The sequence below is a fragment of the Candida theae genome (assembly GCF_024610275.1).
Source record: "Candida theae strain CBS 12239 chromosome Unknown scaffold106, whole genome shotgun sequence".
In the NCBI taxonomy this organism is placed as follows: Eukaryota; Fungi; Ascomycota; class Pichiomycetes; order Serinales; family Debaryomycetaceae; genus Lodderomyces; species Lodderomyces theae.
Window position 1 is genome coordinate 1 of NW_026261398.1, and position 14,756 is coordinate 14,756.

General features: G+C 39.7%; 7 protein-coding genes across 7 annotated transcripts; 4 read left to right on the plus strand and 3 right to left on the minus strand. All coding sequences in view use genetic code 12, as the record gives it.

The window, feature by feature from the left end:
• Positions 1-797: 797 nt before the first annotated feature.
• On the plus strand, positions 798-2,028 carry KGF57_001793 (uncharacterized protein; the record flags this gene model as incomplete). Its single annotated transcript, XM_051751036.1, has 2 exons — positions 798-1,216; positions 1,377-2,028. The coding sequence occupies 2 exons, from the start codon at positions 798-800 to the stop codon at positions 2,026-2,028; spliced, it is 1,071 nt and encodes a 356-aa protein (XP_051609697.1).
• Positions 2,029-2,056: 28 nt separating this feature from the next.
• On the minus strand, positions 2,057-2,644 carry NUO2 (Nuo2p; the record flags this gene model as incomplete). The annotated part of the gene is made up of 1 exon (XM_051751037.1): positions 2,057-2,644. The coding sequence occupies one exon, from the start codon at positions 2,642-2,644 to the stop codon at positions 2,057-2,059; it is 588 nt and encodes a 195-aa protein (XP_051609698.1).
• A 1,694-nt stretch (positions 2,645-4,338) lies between these two features.
• Positions 4,339-5,793, plus strand: KGF57_001795 (uncharacterized protein; the record flags this gene model as incomplete). The annotated part of the gene is made up of 1 exon (XM_051751038.1): positions 4,339-5,793. The coding sequence occupies one exon, from the start codon at positions 4,339-4,341 to the stop codon at positions 5,791-5,793; it is 1,455 nt and encodes a 484-aa protein (XP_051609699.1).
• A 1,183-nt stretch (positions 5,794-6,976) lies between these two features.
• On the minus strand, positions 6,977-8,154 carry KGF57_001796 (D-aminoacyl-tRNA deacylase; the record flags this gene model as incomplete). Its single annotated transcript, XM_051751039.1, has 3 exons — positions 6,977-7,117; positions 7,181-7,544; positions 8,042-8,154. The coding sequence occupies 3 exons, from the start codon at positions 8,152-8,154 to the stop codon at positions 6,977-6,979; spliced, it is 618 nt and encodes a 205-aa protein (XP_051609700.1).
• A 1,277-nt stretch (positions 8,155-9,431) lies between these two features.
• On the minus strand, positions 9,432-10,817 carry ECM14 (putative metallocarboxypeptidase; the record flags this gene model as incomplete). Its single annotated transcript, XM_051751040.1, has 1 exon — positions 9,432-10,817. One exon carries the CDS (start codon positions 10,815-10,817, stop codon positions 9,432-9,434), a length of 1,386 nt encoding a protein of 461 aa, XP_051609701.1.
• An 857-nt stretch (positions 10,818-11,674) lies between these two features.
• Positions 11,675-13,264, plus strand: AIP2 (D-lactate dehydrogenase; the record flags this gene model as incomplete). Its single annotated transcript, XM_051751041.1, has 1 exon — positions 11,675-13,264. One exon carries the CDS (start codon positions 11,675-11,677, stop codon positions 13,262-13,264), a length of 1,590 nt encoding a protein of 529 aa, XP_051609702.1.
• A 1,116-nt stretch (positions 13,265-14,380) lies between these two features.
• Positions 14,381-14,664, plus strand: KGF57_001799 (uncharacterized protein; the record flags this gene model as incomplete). Its single annotated transcript, XM_051751042.1, has 1 exon — positions 14,381-14,664. A coding segment is annotated over one exon (284 nt), but the record flags the coding sequence as incomplete, so codon positions are not given.
• Positions 14,665-14,756: the final 92 nt, after the last annotated feature.

Sequence of the window (14,756 nt, forward strand, 5' to 3'; positions counted from 1 at the left end):
GGTTTCGATCCGGGGACTTCAGGGTTATGAGCCCTGCACGCTTCCACTGCGTCACAACGCTGTCGTGTACCGTGCTCAAAACTGTATGTTTGAGTGATGGACTTCTATTTGAGAACCCTGCTTCAAATCGCAAGAAAACTATAAGAGGAGGAGCCCCGCCCTCGAATCAAGGCTGATTTCCTTATTATGATTAATTACTGTGAATTTGCTTGGAAGGCCCGCTCTGTCGGTTTTTTTTTTTTTTTTCGAACCTGTCCAGATAACGAGTTTCTGGTGCAAGTGCAAAAACTGGTGTGATAATGAGTAAACAACGGTGGTATTCACTATACGGAATACTGCCATGAGTATACGATACTTGTGTCAAGCGTCCACCGTACCAGTTGGCCCTCTCTCAAACTGTACACTAATTTTGGATGCGGATGACAACTCAGCAGCTTCCTGAAGAAATCAGTGAGATTTGGAAAGGTCATGTTGGCAGTAGTGTGCTGTGCCTCATCTAACACTGCAAATACAACAAACAAGAGGTGGTAAGTAGGAATTTTGACGTCACTGGGTTATAAAACTGAGACACTTCGATTGTGCGGCCAATACGCTACCAAGTTTTCAGTTGTTTTTCCCCACACATCCATACATCAATACTTTGGATGTCCTTTGCTGTAAAAGTGACTATTGCGAGAAATAAAAATACGACGTTCTGTGAGTCTTTTTCCCCTGATTAAACTTTCATTTCGTTATCAAACAAACCACAACGAATCGCCCTTCCCCACTACCATCTAAAACAATCAGCGTTATCGGAGATGACTGAGAAATACGCAGAAGGCGATCCTTTAGCAGAGCCGGAAAACACACAGCATCTTGACTTGTCCAAATTATCGCCACAGGAATTGAAGATTTACAAAATGTACGGTAAACTTCCATCCACACAACAGATATTGAGTTCTAAGTTTCATGATAAGAAATATTTCGATAGTGGAGATTATGCCATGCAAAAGCAGAAAGGCGGCGCGGTGAAGAACTTATCGGGCTTGGGTGGTGGAATCGGTGAAGGCATTCCGTCAAGACATCCCAGTGCTGAGCGAATGAAGGAGATGTCGGTAAGGAATAGTATAAGTGCTAGTAATGCCCAAATATTTGCCAATGGGAAAAGCGGGCTTTTGAATGAGAGTACTCCGAAGCCTAGTGAGGGATTGAAGAAAGCAAGAGAGGAGAGCAACAAGTAAGGTTTGCGAAGAGGAGAGGGCCGTTGAAGCTGGCAAGAGACGAAAGAGAGGCGTTGTAAGAGAAGAACAACCGTTTTCATTCGGTGACTTGCTTTATTGTGTGCAGTAAGTGTATAGGCGTTTTTGATAAAGATTTTATTTTTGGTTGATTGATAGAGGCGTAGTTATATTTTTGTTTGTGTTAGCGAAGGCAAGTGGTAAATTGGATGCACAAGAACACTGGCTAAGCACGACACACGATTCAATTGTCAACAATGCCATGCAGGAAACGAAGATATTGACGAGTCAAGACTTCAATGCCTCTATAGGCCTTTTCAAAAGTGTTCTTTTTGATAACTTACAGTCAACGATTAGGTTCAGAGTGGCCACAGCAAATGTGAAGCAAGTGAATGACGACAAATACATGTTTGCATCCATCACTATTGGCGACGATATGAGATTGGAATTTACAATATCGTATGACAAGTTCTATCAAGTGCCCATCTTTAGTTTCCGGGTCTTTGTCAACGAGAAACTTGATTTTGACATTGTTGAGCTCGATGTGTCGTTAAAGGAATCGGCAAACTTGGTAATGAATAAAGTAGTTGATATATCGATAACTGATCATCACCTACTCCATCAACCTTGGTTTCAAATACACCCTTGCGAGACCATGGACACGCTACATACACATATCTCAAGTCAACATTCACTAGAGCCAGATCACAACTACGATTCTTCAATCACCTATTTGTCTTGTTGGTTTGGACTCTACGCCTTGCCAGCAATTTTTCCTCAATTTTCAATAAGACCAATTGTATATTCTTGATAATTTCAAAAGTTCTATATAAGATGTCTTAGGCTGATGATGAAACTGTTTTAACCTTTGTATCAGTGAATATACGACATGGATACTCCTCTGTATACATTCCATGAACACTTTCTGGCAATATTTCCCACTTGAATTTGTTCAAACTTGGAGCCACGATTGGCTCTCCTTGTTTACCCAAGATTTCTCCTTTGATGACATTTTCTGGTAATTTGCTCAAAGTCGAAGTCAAACTAACCACACTTCCTCCTTCAAACGTACTCAATTCTTTAGTGCCCTTCTCTCCCACCGATATTCTTGGATGCTCGCTATTACCCAATTGCAACAATCCTGATAACTTGGTTTGGTTAAAACCATGCACTTGAGGGTAATTTCTTCTAAAATCTCGCTTGAAATATGGGTTTCCCTTTATGTCACCAGCCGGAATTGTTACTGGGTCTTTATATGCTTTGGCTTCAGCTATTCTTGATCCTGGTGGAGGATTTCTGTACAACGGAACATACATGTTTCCTGACGATCTATTGGGAGCCAAGACCAAAAGTTCCCTCAATTTCTCCCATATTCCTCTAGGTCTGCTGGTGTATTTCTTCCACACTGGTACTGGGCCTCCTGACATGATGACTTGCAGTATGGTATGTGTTTGAATAAGTGACGGTGTTCTGGATACTTAGCCAGTAACCTTTTGGTATTGAGGAAACATGCTCTTTTTTTTGTTTTTTTTTTTTTTCTTCCTTCCAAAAAATTGGTAGTGCACGACGCTGCTTTCGGTTGACTTTTCCTTTCCAACCAATGAAGTTTTTGCAAGTAGTAATACGAAGAGCTACCAACTGGTTTCGAGGATAGAGGAGAAGAGCTGGAACACCATTTGAGGAGATGAAGGGTACGTCACAGCTTTGAGAACTATAATAGAGTTTTGATTTAAAGAATTATCAACTATCTTCTAAACTCAGTTTCCAGAATCTATGCATGAAATGCCATCTTAAATCCGATTAGACTATGTCCAATTTCGCCGAAATCTCACTCAAAATCTCGTAACATAATTTTAGTAGCTATATAATCAGAGTTTGATTGACTAGGTTTTGCAAAAAAATACAAAAAAAAAAAGAAAAAAAGGGGGCATCTGGGTTAGTATTCACTAACGAAATTTCATTTCAGAGCCACAGTTTGACAAACCTGCAAAATTAATTACACTCGATAATACACAAGTTCAGAGGAGGNGATTAGAGATTTACGATAATGAGAGGGTAATGGATAGGCGAATTTGCAAGTGCCCCGGAATATCGTAAGGTAACTGCGGTATGCGTTGAGTTATCCTGTATACCTCACCACTCCGTTTTGAGGGCAGACAGTGAGCACAGAGTTGACCATTTTGGAACAGGTCGACCTCTGGTAAACAAAAATGGATCCATCCATTGAAAACTCTATTAGCCGAATGCAAGATCCTCGTGGCGGGATTCAAAAAGAATAAGGAAAGATGGCGCTTGATGCTTATTTTTATGCAGCTTCAATCGTACTTCTATACTATTTAGTCTTCATGTAAAGTACCAGCAAATATCATTTTGTTATTATGGAGTATATCCGTAAAACAATATAGATGATGGTTATGAATTAGGTGAGGGCGGGTAAATTGACTTACTTTTTTTCGAAAAAGAAATTAATTCCAGCAGACTACGGTTGGCATAAAAAAAAAAAGTGTGGCATTGACGAGATTCGATCACGTCATACTTGATACATTTTGGTTAGAAAAAAAAAGAGACACAGTTGAAACGCCACAAGGTAGAGGGGAAAGGGAGGACCTTCTATATATGCATAGATCTTGCACTCTTTGTGTTGCAAGGTCTACGAGTTCTTAGTCTTTATGTTGCACAGGGACACTTAGTTCAATCGAAAAGAAAACTGGTCCAGGGTCTTGACTGACATCTACCGTATCTTGCTATTTTTCAAAAAAAAACAAAGGTAAAACGCCCCAGAAGCAAGGAAAAGAGAAATTTTATCTAATAATGACACAAAAGTAAATTATATTTTCCCGTCGTCTTTATATGCAGTTTCACTTGCCAAATGCGGGTGGAATTACGCCTGCTTTTTATTGTTATGCACGGTCCCTTAAAACTATGTCTATAAACAGAGGTTAGCAATGTAAAACTGGTCTCAGTGATAAATCAACTGCGATGAGAGAGATAATAACCCTGCAGCCTAGAATCCTGTTTTTTTTTTTTTCATCATGTGGTGTATATAAATTACGGATGATCTCCATTCTCCACAAAATCTGGCGTTTTACACTGAGAAAACTCATCCATTGCACCGCCCAGAATGTCCTTAGATCCCAAAGAGTCACCCCACACCGGGGCAGAGGTGGAAGAGAGTTCCGATATTTCTTCATTTGATCCAGATGCCTATTTGAAGAAGCAGATCGAGGAGGAAAGCGAACATTCCATTAATTATCGTAATTGCTCGTGGCAGAAGACTGCTGGGCTTTTGTTCAGTGAATATATTTGTTTGGCAATTATGTCATTCCCTTGGTCGTACTCCGTCTTGGGATTGGGATTAGGATTGATTGTCACCGTTATTGTCTCGTTATTGTGCTTGTACACTGGATTGATCATTAGCGATTACTGTGCCGCGTATCCGCACTTGCTCAACGTTTGCGATATTGGACAACATTTGATTTTTGGAAAAAAATGGGTTTGGTATGCCACCGCAGTTGCATTTTTGCTCAACAATACTTTGATTCAAGCTTTGCATGTGTTGGTGGGCGCTAAGTACTGGAACACGATTAGTGACAACACCACCATTTGTTCTATTGTTTTTGGAGTCATCACCGCAATTATTTGTTTCTTACTTTCGTTACCTAGAACATTCAGTCATTTATCGGGGGTTGGCTATTTTTCAGCTGTTACCATGTTCATTGCAGTTCTCTTGGCCATGATCTTTGCTGGTGTACAAAGTCACCCAAATAAATTCGATCCTGCTACTCCAGTGGTTTGGCATGCATGGCCGCAAAAGGGTGAAAAATACGTCAACATCATGTCGGCAGTCTTGAATATTGTTTACACATTCGTGGGCCAAATCACCTACCCATCATTCATCTCGCAAATGAAGCAACCTAGAGATTTCCGTAAAGCTTTGGTGGTGGTCACAATTTGCGAGTTGATCACTTTCGCATTGGCTGGATCCATTATTTACGTTTACGTTGGAAATGCTTACATGGTTGCTCCAGCATTTGGTTCCTTGGTTGGAAACTTCAAAAAGATTTCCTTCAGTTTTGCATTGCCAACAATATTGTTTCTTGGATCATTGTACAGTAATGTTTCTTCTCAATTTTTGTTCCATCAAATCTTCAACAAGGGAAGTGTACATAGGAACGAAAACACTTTGTTGGGGTGGGGTGTATGGGCAGGACTCAACGGTGCTTTATGGGCTATAGCATTTGTAATTGCTGAAGTGATTCCATTTTTCAGTGATTTGTTGAGCTTGATGTCATCATTGTTTGATTGCTTTTTTGGATTCATCTTTTGGGCATTGGCATATTTTAAATTGAGAAAATTGTATTATTACAAGCAAGAAGGCGTACGCCCCAACTTACTAGAAGTGTTTAAAAGATCCAGTTTGTTACAAAAGGGGGAATTTGTGTTGAATTTGATTATATTTGCCTTGGGAGTTTACATTTTGGGTCCAGGTTTGTATTCCACCATACAAAGTATAATATGGTCCTACGAGGCAAGTCTATATGGTAAGCCATTCTCGTGTGTAAGTAATGGGTTGTGATGTTTAGAATATTTAGAATTAGATATTGTAATAGTAAACTGGGTATTTGATGTGTAGACGGTTGTCCGGTAACGGGCACTAGAAGAAGACGCAACCAACTCAAACCATACCTAGTCACTTCACATGCATTGGCGTTTAAAACACAAGGGTTTTGAAAGAATAACCGGAGAGTTAACACCATCTTTACAACTTGAGGTGCAATCTAAAGTTTTGAAACGAGATCAGGCATTTGGAAACGATGATTTCGAGAAAGAATCCAAATTTTTGGGATTTCTTGTTTAAGTTTTCTTAATTTGACAACAAATTGAATCTGTTTATTTATTTATTTTTTTTTTTACTCAATTGGGACATCACAATTGCTGCAAATGGAGAAACCAAAGCCAGAATCGACTTCAACAATTACCAGCATGATACATTTGAAACAAGCAAACCAAAATGTGAAACTTTTTATTCTTGAAAGCTAGGTATAGTGTTCTCGAAATAAAGTCTATTTTCCGAAACACCGCCACGTGTTATATTTTGTATTAAATTAAGTCGCATAAGAGGTGATGAACTATACCACAAACTATGTTTCAAATACCCTATTTGAGCTGTATTCTATAAAATTAAACGATTTAGTTTTAGATTGAGATATGGTGTTGCGGAGCTGAGTATATTGTAGGGGCCCAAAAGGGCAGCAATTGTTCACAATTTGTAACACGATGTTTGCATGTGTTCTCCTATGTTGATTTTGAGTACTACACACCACAATCGGCATCCAACGTTCAGCTGCTCTTGAGGCTTGACGTTTTACAGCACCTCTAGAATATAAAAAGAGACGAAAACGGACCATCTTTTGACCACTTCTCTCCATTTATATCATCACCAAACAAAAACAATAAACTAACAATGGCTGCTCAACAAACTAGCAACAACGCTAACACTACTTCTACCGCTGGCAAAAAAGATGCTGGAAAGGACAACTGGGTCAGAAAAGTCCCTGGTGGATTCGTCGGTTCTATGTGCACCATCGTCTGAGCACGAGTTTCTCAGACCAGGAGTTACACACTTTACTCGCCGCTTCTTACTTCGTTAATTTTTTTTATACTTTTTCTTCATAGGGATCCCCCAACACATAAGACTTTTCAAAATAACAAATTGTAGTCTATAAACAAATTTCACAAGGGTAGTATATGCTGCTACTTTATACTTTTAAAACTTCTACTCTATAAGACGTCGCTAATGACCTCGATAAAGACCTACCAGTGATGGAGTACGAATCAAATAAAAGCTCTTTGATCTCAAGCCCTGGTGACAGGACTTCTTTATAAAATAATTCTGGCATCTATAATGTGTTCTCTTGTGTATCCCATACTATCGTGACGGGCCCATCATTGACCAACGCCACGTCCATCATTGCCCCGAATTCTCCGTCTTTTACCTTATCTGTACCCAAGCCTCTCCTCAATTCATCCAACAACATCCCATACAACTCTTTGGCACTCTCTCCCTTTGCAGCTTTGTGAAAATCAGGCTTTGTTCCCTTTTTGATTGTTCCGTATAGCGTGAATTGCGACACCGATAGGATTTCCCCTTGAACATCGACGACGGACTTGCTCCACGGTTTTCCATACCATTTTGTAGTCGTCTCGGCTGGTTGTGTCATGTCCTCAAATATACGCAACGAAAGTAACTTCTTGCTTAGTTTCAATATATCATCTTTGGTATCTGAGGTCGAGATTCCGACCAAGACCATTAGACCTTTGCCAATTCTAAATTAAGTTAATACATCCATTCCTGTGTTGGGTGTTCTTTTTTGTTTTATTATTATTTCTCACAACATACGATGATATCACTTTATCGTCAACTGTGACGGAGGCATTCTTGACTTTCTGTACAACTACTCTCATCCGTTTAAAGTGTGCTTTGCATAGCGAGATCTTGTCGCCAAAAGTTTTTTCTTTTATTTTTTTTTTTTCTTTTGGCAGTAGTGGAGAAAACACTATTGACAGTGATTCCAACTGAGAAATCATAGTGGATAAAGATCCAGTCTACAGCAAAGCCAGCAATTGTATGATATAAAAACATGTATTGAAACCTATAGATAATTCATTTGCAAATCAATTTGGGTTCTTTCACTACAGGTCCACACACACTCAGGAACAAAGTATAACGATTTTGAAAGAAAAGACGGGAGCGAATTGCGTTCACTTTTTGTAACCAGCTATACTAGTCAGCATCTTGTAGCGGCACTCAGACGATGGTGCACATAGAACCGACGAATCCACCAGGGACTTTTCTGACCCAGTTGTCCTTTCCAGCATCTTTTTTGCCAGCGGTAGAAGTAGTGTTAGCGTTGTTGCTAGTTTGTTGAGCAGCCATTGTTAATCAGTTAGTTAGTCTGTTAGTTTGTTGATAATAGAAGATAATTAAACTTTTTACAAGAAGGTCTGCTTGATGTCCTTTTATATTATCTGGATTACTCACACATGCAATTTCTTTGAGTTGATTTCTAGCACGTTTACTCAAGTTTCTACTCGTATTTGTACAAATTACGATCAAGTGTTTCGAGTGAAGGAAGCTTGGTAATCCCAGGAATGCTAATTTCAATTGATAATGGCGTTTCATGTCAACGTTTATGATTTCTGAATCACTCGTTTTTCAATACAATATATGTCACCGTTTTGTTCAAGACCTTTCGCAACTCATAATCTTTTGCAACTTTATTTTTTTTTTTTTTCTTTTTGTTTGCCTCAGTTTTATTACTCGATTGAGCCACGACAATGGGGGATGGCCGGAAGAGTAAAACAATCAATACAATTTCTAGAAATCCCCAACCAATAGCATTTTTGAATAAGAATTTAAGTTTCAACCAGCCAGGTGGAGAGTTCTTGGGACCTTTTTGTGCTTGATTCGATGTTTCAAAGCAAGTAGTCGGTGATAATTGATTTCCTGCACGTTTTTAGGTCCTTCCCCCGTAGCTTGGGGTTTGAAACTGGTTTGTTGTGTCGCCTACAGTTTGCTTTTACACTGTGACATCCAAATGTGGAAATTAAATGAAAATAAATCATCGGAGATCCGATATCAAACAAGTGGGCAATAGGAAAATGTGAGCATTGTGGAACTTTTCGAAACGGAGAGTAATTCACTCGTCGAAGTAGAATTTAGGTTCGAGTAACAGAGAGTGGTTCAGCAGCGGCCCCGCTTCTGCATGTTTCATGTTAAATTTCAATTCAAACTTTTAGTAAAGAGTCATTGCAAGAAAGTGTTGTAGAAAGTTTACTATAAATACCCAACGACTTTCGCTTCGAATCCCAATTCCATTCTTTCCATCATCAACAAACTAACAGACTAACAGACTAACAGACTAACTAACTGATTAACAATGGCTGCTCAACAAACTAACAACAACGCTAACACTGCTTCTACCGCTGGCAAAAAAGATGCTGGAAAGGACAACTGGGTCAGAAAAGTCCCTGGTGGATTCGTCGGTTCTATGTGCACCATCGTCTAATTGTCACGACTAACACTTCTGCATCTTTGCAGGTATTTCGAAATACATCGTCGCTTACTAGTATAGTCTTTTATATTGCAATACACAGAAAATTTTCCAAAACCCCCCCCCACAAACATTACTCAATCTGTCTTTTAATGTTCATTTATCTCTCATCACTAAGTATGAACTTGCAAAAGTACAAAATGGCGGAAGCAATTTCATCGCCGACTGGCTCGATATATTTAGCAGGCAACAAGAATCCATGGCCACCTGTGTCACGCAACTTAAACTGATAAGCCCAATATGCTCGGTTGTGGTACATATAATCCAATCCTGAGCCTGACCCCAAATCCGGTAATAGATCTGAATCCTTGTCAATACATGCCGGTAAAACATTATAGTTCGTACCCAGTTTCATTCTTATTGATTTGGCTATACCCCAAGCCAATTCAATCAAGTTCTCTTCATCTCTTGGTTGCTGATTGCACGAGTACGCGTAAGGATACAAAATCTCCTGGGAATACGAATGCAAATCGATGTAACCGTAAATATTATGATCCTTGTTAGTTTTGTTCAAATATTCATCCCACAAGCGAGATTCAAACGCCTCAAAGGGCACTTCCCCACTGTATTCTTCGCCACAAGCCCAATCAGATGATTTAGTCCAGTGGTACCCATAGGAATGGTCAATATCAATTCCAAAACACTTTGGAATGGGGGTTTCTTGCCGATTTTTACGCCATAACCTATCATTTGTCCAAGTATACTCATACCCATCAGGGTTGATGACTGGAATGAACAAAAAGTCTAACTGAGTCAATATTTTCGAGTTGGGCCAGGCGCTGTAAAGTTTGATCAATTGGTAAATCAAGTACAAGGTACTCGACACAGAAATCCATTCACGAGCATGAACACCACCGGTGATGACAATGGTTTTCTTATCCTTGTGCTCCACGTCACCGTTTGGAACTGAAAAGTGGACTACATTGAGTTTCTTGTGCTCAAAAGTTTCTCCAATATCTTCAATCTTGACAACATCGGGAAAAGTAGATTGTAACAAGTTCAACCAAGATTCAATTGTAGCCAACTCACGGTATTCTTTGAAAAAAAGCTCTGATTGTACATGGAAATCATCATCTTGTGCAAATACTTGCAGCTCTTGTAATGGGAAAGTTTCATAAATGCGCTGGGGTAAATCTTCAATGATGGTGTGGTACTCCAAAGATGGAAACTTTTCAATCAATTTGACGAGCTCCTCCTCATTAATTTGGATATCAACTGTCTGTTGATTGTTGTTTTTACCCCATTTATTAAACGTGACCTCCGATTTTGTGAGGAACTCCTTCAAAGATGGGGAATTCGCATACGATACTCTGATCACCACATCCTCCTTGTACTGCAGCAAATCAATTGGGTGATCTTGTGGGTTTAACTTTGAATAGTGAGTATGCTTCCGCAGCAGCGAACTGAACACATCTGGTACGGTGAATGGTAATTGGAATGACCAAATTGTCTGTATTAGAAGAAATATTGATAACAAAACCTTCATCTCGAATAAGGGGACAGTTCAAGACAGGATAGTAAGACGAATACACTAGTGTTGGTCAAGTTCCAAACAGTCGACGTGTACAGCTCGTGGGAATTGGTAATCGGGAGCACTTTCTGTTTTCTCCTCAATTTCCGAGTGAATTTTGATAATTGTTATTTTTTTTTATTTGTTTTTTTCTCTCCTCCATAATTCTTAGATAAGATTCATATCTACTTTTGCTGGGCAAGCAAGAAAAGACTCAGGCATCCACCAGCGAGTAACAGGATAGTTTGTTGTGATAAGCAAGGCACTCGGTGAACTCTTACTGATATGTTGTTACTATAACGAGTGTGACGACGACTTTGCATCTACTGGATGACTGTTTCAGACAAGAAAGTCATGTGAAAACTTAGATAAGCCTTTAGTCCATGGGACTTTGTAGAATTTGCTCCCATCCCCCCACCCTACGAGAATTTATACTTCTATGAGATCTGCAGAGATCAATCTCCTAGGGGGTGCGACAAAGACAAGGTAGGATTCCAGGAATGGTCAAGTGGTGCGAGAATGAGAGAAGGGCCACCCCCCAGAAAAACAGACTGTGTAGGCAGCGGAAGTCTATTTTACATCACGAGGTACTCTTGCACAACTAAGAGCTGTTTCTACACTTTACCTTTTTAAACTTACTTGCTTTGCTAGTGCCCACAACTTTGCACCCATCTTTTGTGAAAATGAGTAATTGCGGACCTGCATATGGGAACAAAATTTTTCATTTGAAAAAATTAAGCGCGTGCAACTTTTACATTTTTTTTTTTTTTTTTGACTCGTGCAATCATCCCAGTCCAAGGACTCTTATTTCACTCAGCCATCACTAGTCCACAATGCAAAAGAGGTTACTCAATACGTCTGCCAATCTTCTATTAAGAAGCTTGAAAACAGCTGCTATAAATCCGATTCGCATCGCTAGACCAGTTGCTCGCTACTCTACTGTCAAGTCGGTGCCACTTACCGCCGATACTTATTCGTCAAAAGTCCAACGAGATCCAAAATATAAGAAACTAGATTCTTCAGACTTGGACTTCTTCAAATCCATTTTACCTGAAAGCAGCATTGTTACCGATGACGATGACTTGTTGTTCTACAACGAAGACTGGATGAGGAAATACCGTGGACAATCAAATTTACTACTCAAGCCCAAGACTACTCAACAGATTGCTGACATTTTGAAATACTGCAATGCAAAGAAGTTGGCTGTTGTTCCACAAGGTGGTAACACTGGATTGGTTGGTGGGTCAAACCCCATCTTTGATGAAATCATTATATCCTTATCTTCATTAAACAAAATTAGGTCTTTCGATCCAGTGAGTGGTATTTTGAAAGTTGATGCTGGAGTGATTTTGGAAAATGCCGATCAGTATTTGCTGGAACAAGGATACATTTTCCCGTTGGATTTGGGTGCCAAAGGTTCCTGTGAGATTGGTGGTAACGTTGCTTGTAATGCTGGAGGGTTAAGATTGTTGAGATATGGATCATTGCATGGCAGTGTGTTAGGGTTAGAGGTGGTGTTACCAGATGGTACTATTTATGATTCCATGCACTCTTTGCGCAAGGACAATACGGGTTACGACTTGAAGCAATTATTTATTGGTTCTGAGGGCACTTTGGGTGTGATTACTGGTGTTTCCATACTCTGTCCGGCAAGACCGCAGGCCACGAATGTTGCTTTTCTTGCCGTCAAAGATTACGAAACCGTACAAAAGGTTTTTGTTGAATCAAGAAAAGAGTTGGGTGAAATCTTGTCTGCTTTTGAATTTATGGACTTGAAGTCGCAACAATTGACAAAGCAACATTTGGGACTTGACCATCCAATAGAGAGCGGAGAGTACCCTTTCTATATTTTGATTGAGACATCAGGATCTAATAAGGATCACGATGATGAGAAATTGGAGAACTTCTTGGGAAATGCAATGGAGAATGGCTTGGTTGAAGATGGTATTGTTGCTCAAGATGAGTCACAAGTGCAGAGCTTGTGGAGTTGGAGAGAGAGTATACCAGAAGCAAGTGCAATGAACGGTGGTGTCTACAAGTACGATGTTTCAATCCCTTTAAAAGACTTGTATGGGTTGGTTGAGGCTGCTAACAAAAACTTGGCCGAAGCCAACTTGGTGGATTTTGAAGACGATGCAAAACCCGTTGTTTCAGCTATAGGATATGGACACATTGGTGATGGAAACTTGCACCTCAATGTTTGTGTTCGAAAGTACACCCTGGCAGTTGAGTCAGTGTTGGAGCCATTTGTTTATGAATGGGTTTCTTCAAAGAAGGGGTCTATCTCTGCTGAGCATGGTTTGGGATTCCAAAAGAAGAATTATATCGGATACTCCAAAAACCCCACAGAGATTGCTTTGTTGAAGCAGATTAAGCAACATTACGACCCTACAGGAATAATGAATCCCTACAAGTATATATAGATAGTAGTTAAATCAGAATAAAAAAAAAGCATTGCAATCTAGCATTCGCATTCGAGCTATACACTTGTGTCTTTTCAGTTTCCTGTAGAGAGATCTATTGCTCCGACAACCCGATTTTACATGTGGGGAAAAATGACACAAAAATGGCCAACGTTCTGTTGGAGAAGAAACCTCGGCTCATCAGTGAACCCTGGGTTTCATTACATAAAAAAGACAACAATTACCACACAAGATTCTGACAGTAGAGCCACCATGTGGTCGGCGAACCATACCTCGTTGCTCATTTCTTGTCTTGATGTTTAAAAAAGTCCAAAGTCAGGCGGTTTTTAGTATGATTGGCAATAAAAAAACGGAAGATCGGGAACGGGATGAAACAAGACACAAAAACCGACATAAAATAAAGTTTGCCGAGAAAGAAATAGACAGGGAGATTCTATACATGCTTGAAAACCATAGGGGAAAACTAGAGGGCGGTTGATGGTCAAACCTGTAGTTGGACCGCGTCATTGGAGGAATTGCCTTGTCAAGTATCTCCTCAAGTACTGTAAATCTGACTAGCTAGAGGTAACATAACCTTTTTTTTCGGATTCTTGCTAATACGGAATCTTGTCAATTAAAGCATCACAAAAGATAGGCTAAAAGAAGTAAGGCGGTAGTATAAGAGAAAAATGCTCCATAACAACACGAAAATTTTTCTCCCCTCTCAATTAAACACAACGAATGCGAATGCGAATTCAAATTGAGGGAGCCTTGTTGGATGTATAAGATGCATGGGTGTTGTTTTTAAACTTTTAAACTAATCTATGTTTTTAGTTTCTGCGTGCGGATAATTTGTCTGATTTAGTCGATGGCAACGTCTCTCTTTCTCTCTCTCTCACCCTTGCCGAGGAACAAACCTTAAAAAAATAAAACCTCCACAAATCGAAACTTAAAGAAAAAAAAGAAAACACCGAAAATAACTCTTAGTCGTGTAAAAGAGACGAAATAGCCTTCGATAACGTTTATAAAGAAACTTTCCCCCCACCTTCGTCGACTCTAACAACATTTTTTTCAATTCTTTTTTCAGTTAGTTATTCCTGCTGCTTTTGATTTACAATCACAGTCTTTGATAGAAACATGGCACCTTTATTCAAAGAGAAACCAGATCACGTTTGGAAAACTGTAAACAGTGGATTTCCCCTTGACTCTAAATTGGTTGGAAGTGCTCTTCCACTTCCAGGCTCAGAACAGGAAGGGTTCTCACCAATTTACAGAAACGCTTACTCCCAAAAGGAGTTGAAGACAGTCCCTTACCCAGGAATCACTACTTTGTACGACACATTTGAGCTTTGCGTGGCAAACAGAGGACACAAGCCTGCATTGGGCCATAGAGTTAAGAAAGATGACGGAACATTTGGTGAGTATGTTTGGGAGGACTACAAGACTGTTCAAAAGAGAAGAAACAATTTGGGATCAGGTTTGTTTTTCGTTTTGGAAAACAATCCATACAAGA